General features: G+C 46.9%; 1 protein-coding gene across 1 annotated transcript in view; it reads right to left on the bottom strand.

Moving 5' to 3' along the window:
• IUM83_09564 (uncharacterized protein) overlaps positions 1-3,719 on the bottom strand; it is a gene marked incomplete at both ends in the record, with an annotated part of 51,066 nt that extends 47,347 nt beyond the window's left edge. The window contains 3 exons of the mRNA XM_067934011.1: positions 3,137-3,232; positions 3,295-3,425; positions 3,482-3,719. Of these exons, the coding sequence (XP_067796840.1) occupies positions 3,137-3,232; positions 3,295-3,425; positions 3,482-3,719 (465 nt within the window). The remainder of the gene's footprint in view (positions 1-3,136; positions 3,233-3,294; positions 3,426-3,481) is intronic.
• Positions 3,720-3,998: the final 279 nt, after the last annotated feature.

Consider the following 3,998-nt stretch of genomic DNA (forward strand, 5'->3'; position numbering starts at 1 on the left):
GGTCTACCCATAGCAACACTTTGAAACACTGACTGAATGGGTGGTGGCAGCCTATAATTAGCTGGTCAACATGGAATTTTAACTACAGACATCTGGTGTCAATGCATTGTTTTCATTGGCTAAAATAAAAATTCGCTTAGGACAAAACTTCGCTTAGGACAGGGGCGATGCGGGTAGTACTTGAAGTAGCGCTTCCATTTACAAAATGAAGGGTTAGGTTCTGATGAATCACTTAGCGGATGTATAGTAGACCTAACCCTATCATCGCTCCTATTTAAATCTGCTGCGCAAGGAAAAAGAAGCCACTTCCACGATATTTGGAATTTGTATGACGCGGTGTCAGAAGCAACTTCCATCGCATGAAACAATGAAATATGCAAAATCGGGTTGCATGAATCAGAAAAATCCTATATGCGAATATGCACCAATCGTTGAACGACAGAAAAAATAATTTTTTACAGTGCTCATTTAGGTCGGTTAGATAAGGTCTTAGAGACGGTCGGTCTCCTACAAAGGTACGACAAGACTAATAGTACTAGCAAATTCAGACAAGACCAATATTACTACGGCAAGCTTAAAAGTACTAAGACAAGACTTGCTGTACTAGGATAAGACCAACAATACGATGACATTATCAACTACACAATTCCTTGCATGTACGCATGCCGAGTCTTCACAAGTCGGCGCTTTTTGTCGAGACGAATATATCGTGCAAGTGTGTCAATCGTGAGTACACACATATTCGGAATAACACTGTCATTTAACCAATGTGTGGTATAGTAAGCCGAATACGCGGTTAGTGTAGCGTCCGAAACCTCCCTTGGATCAGCAACTCCCTTCTGGATGGCAAATTCCAACACATCTTGGGCAATCAGTTTGGCAACGCTAAAGCGGCTGGGAAGCACACCGCTTTTCTTTTTGTCCAGATTGGTCCAATCACATACCGGCTTGAATAAATGACGAGAAGGATCCGCCTTCCAATACATGCGACACAAATCCTTCCAATCTTTTGCTGGAGGGAGAATAGATACCTCTTCACTGCATCCAGGCCGATCGCGCGATGGCTCAGGCGCAGGGCTCCTCCCAGGCTGTAGTATCGCTATCAGAGTATCCAGTTTTTCTTCTAAAGTACTTGTAGATTTTTCGAGGGCCTTCAAACGCTTTTCGAGTGATATTTCTGAAGGCGTCTGCCTAGTATTAGCTGCCACACTTCGCTTTCTACCGGTAAACGTCGTCGGACAACCTGTGTAGACTTCACGATCTGGGGCCAAACAATCCGCTAGTTGTTTATCTTCGTCGCTAGATGCTTGGTCAAGAAGATAGCGCACAAGGGTCTCCGCCGATTCATTTTGTGTCCAGCCAGCCCACCACTTTACCATTCTGAGTGACCATCGCCTTTCTGGGACAGCAAGCATGAACCAGTACTGCGCGCCAGCCCGACGAAAGGTATGCGATGTAAACCAGATATCTCTCCACGCTTGTCTAACGTAGCCGCGAGTCTTCGTTCCATTTCGATTGAGATCACGAACCACACAGTTAAGCAAGGTGATGAATGCCTGTTCTGACATTTTCTTGCCCCATTCCACACGCGCATTTTCACATCCCGTTGTAGTTGTGTCCGTCTTGAGAACGTTCTTTGAAATCTTCGAAAGTGCCGGAAATACATAATCTGTGTCACTCCATCGATGATCCGTCTTCGTTTGGATGTACGCCAGCCAGGCCGTCATATGATACAAAGCATCAATTGATCGTTCACGCTCGTCCAAGCGGTGTAGATTATAGCAGCGGCCTTCTGCGACCTCAGTTTTCCGTCCTTCAAGCTTGTATGATGCAAACGATATGGATGAGGTAGGGTCCGAAACGCTTTCTCGCGTGAGCGCTAGCGTTAAATTTTTCCACTGCAGGCTCAACACCTCGTTAATTCGGCACATGCTATAGAACGCAAAAGCGGATACCGCTGTAAACCACAAGCGACTTGCTTCCGTGAATCCTTCTGTGGTCGCCAAATGGCTGTGCAGAACGTTAAGCATGTCCAGCGAAATAGGCGTGGCTTGGCGCTGAGTAAACTCCACACTTTTGCGCTTCTTGAGACCGCGCATGAACTGCCGAACAAACGAGTATCTTACTGGGTTTCCCAGACCGTACTTAATTCCATTTTCGTCGGTGACCACCACCCACTTATCTGGACCGGCAGCATCACGACGCTCGTGACTACTGTAGTAGTTTGCAACGGCAGCTCGTATCTTCTCGGCAGTCTGGTTAGATACTGCACTAGAGACCGATACACTTTCCATGAATGCAACAAGAAGAGAGGGAAGCTCGTGATGGCGCACCATAGCTGGATCCGGGTATTCATTTGCGACGCAGAAATCGCAAAACTTCTTAAAGTAGGATGCGTAGACGTCCCTGGTTTCCTTCTTGATCACATGCGTAACTGTCGCAATTCCACCTTGCAATAGCTCTTGAAATGAGGGTCGTTGAGACGTTGGCGGTGATGCCATTGGAAAGAAACAAATTAAAATGTGCGCTCACAGCTTCCTGTCCAGCCAAATCAATTGTGAGCCTCTTCGCCATTCATTTTTACTACAGTACTTTTAGTCTTGTCTTAGTACTTTTAGTCTTGTTTTAGTACTTTTAGTATTGTCATACTAATTCTTATATTGTTGACTAACGATGGCCTTTTTATTAATCGGATACAAAGCTATCCGAGTTTACCCAATCCCTTAATCACCCTCAGAGTCAGATTCAATACCAAAAGCAGCCTCGAAACGGCGCTCCCGGGCGGATATCGCTGCTTTTTTCTTCGCCTCAGCCTCATACGTCTTGTCCTTCTCAGCAAAGCGCGCCAAGTACGAAGCTTCAAACTATATCAACGATTTGCAGCTCTTGCCTTCTCCGAATGCGTCAATCTGGTCTTGGATAGGCGCCTTCAGTAAATTGTTCTCATGACGGGCATCCTCGCAGTCAGCAAGCCACCGGTCTATCTTCGCTTTGAAAGTTGTCTGTAAGTAACTGCGGTACTTTGAAGTCGAACGCGCTCCCCAAACAGCGTGTTTGCTTCTTCCTTGAGCATACGCTGCCTATAGAAGACAAACTGCTTGCACGTGGATTGAAGTAACGTACTTGCGGGTTCCACCTGAAACTCAGGTGGCATGCGGTGGCGCTTATCGGGATGCAACAGTAGAAAGGTTCGTTTAAACCAAATTTGCGACAGCAAGTCCTTGTGCTCCATCTGAACACAGTAATATTAATAAACACATGAGAACCTTTTGATTTTCATCCATCAACACTTACCTGGGTGAAGATGTACTCAAATAGGTCTGCATCACGACTTAAATCTTCCAGTTCGTGCCCTTTCAAGCCTACAGGCTCGGGTTTCGGAGGGAGAGATACACTTTCTAGTTCGAGAAGCTCCGCTCGTAACTCTAGAGACACGTGTTAGAAATAACGGTAACTTATGGTCGCAATAGATTAAACCCACCTTCAAGTCGCTCGAATGCACGCGCGGCACGCTTGGCACGCTGGGCGCCGACACGCTTGGCGCGGTTCTTCTCCCACGACTTCTTCCGGATCTCACTGCGTGAGAGCCGCTCCTTGGTGCCCTTGCACTTCTTCTTGTGCTTGGAAAGGTTGGTGCGCGATATCGCCTTGCCACACGCGTCGCACGGCGTCTTCACAGCGCTGCCGTACGGCGCGCGTGTCGTCACTCCCCTCGCCATATCGCGATGTGCGAATCGAATGCGCTCTTAACCACATTTATTGGCTAATATTATTTTTTCTGATATCACAATTTTAATTGGTTAAAATATTTTTTGCATGAGCTTGTTTTCCCGTTGCGCTGGTGAAAGAAGTCGGATCACTCTGACGAAGATACCCAACTACTGCTGGGGCTCACATTTCATTTTGCAGAGAGTGGAAGTCCAGCGACTGACGGCCGAGCTGGCGGTGCTCACTATTCCGATAATATCTCGCGACGAAGCAGAGCTGGCAGAGCTGAT

This window comes from Phytophthora cinnamomi (genome assembly GCF_018691715.1).
Source record: "Phytophthora cinnamomi strain GKB4 chromosome Unknown Contig15, whole genome shotgun sequence".
NCBI lineage: Eukaryota > Oomycota > Peronosporomycetes > Peronosporales > Peronosporaceae > Phytophthora > Phytophthora cinnamomi.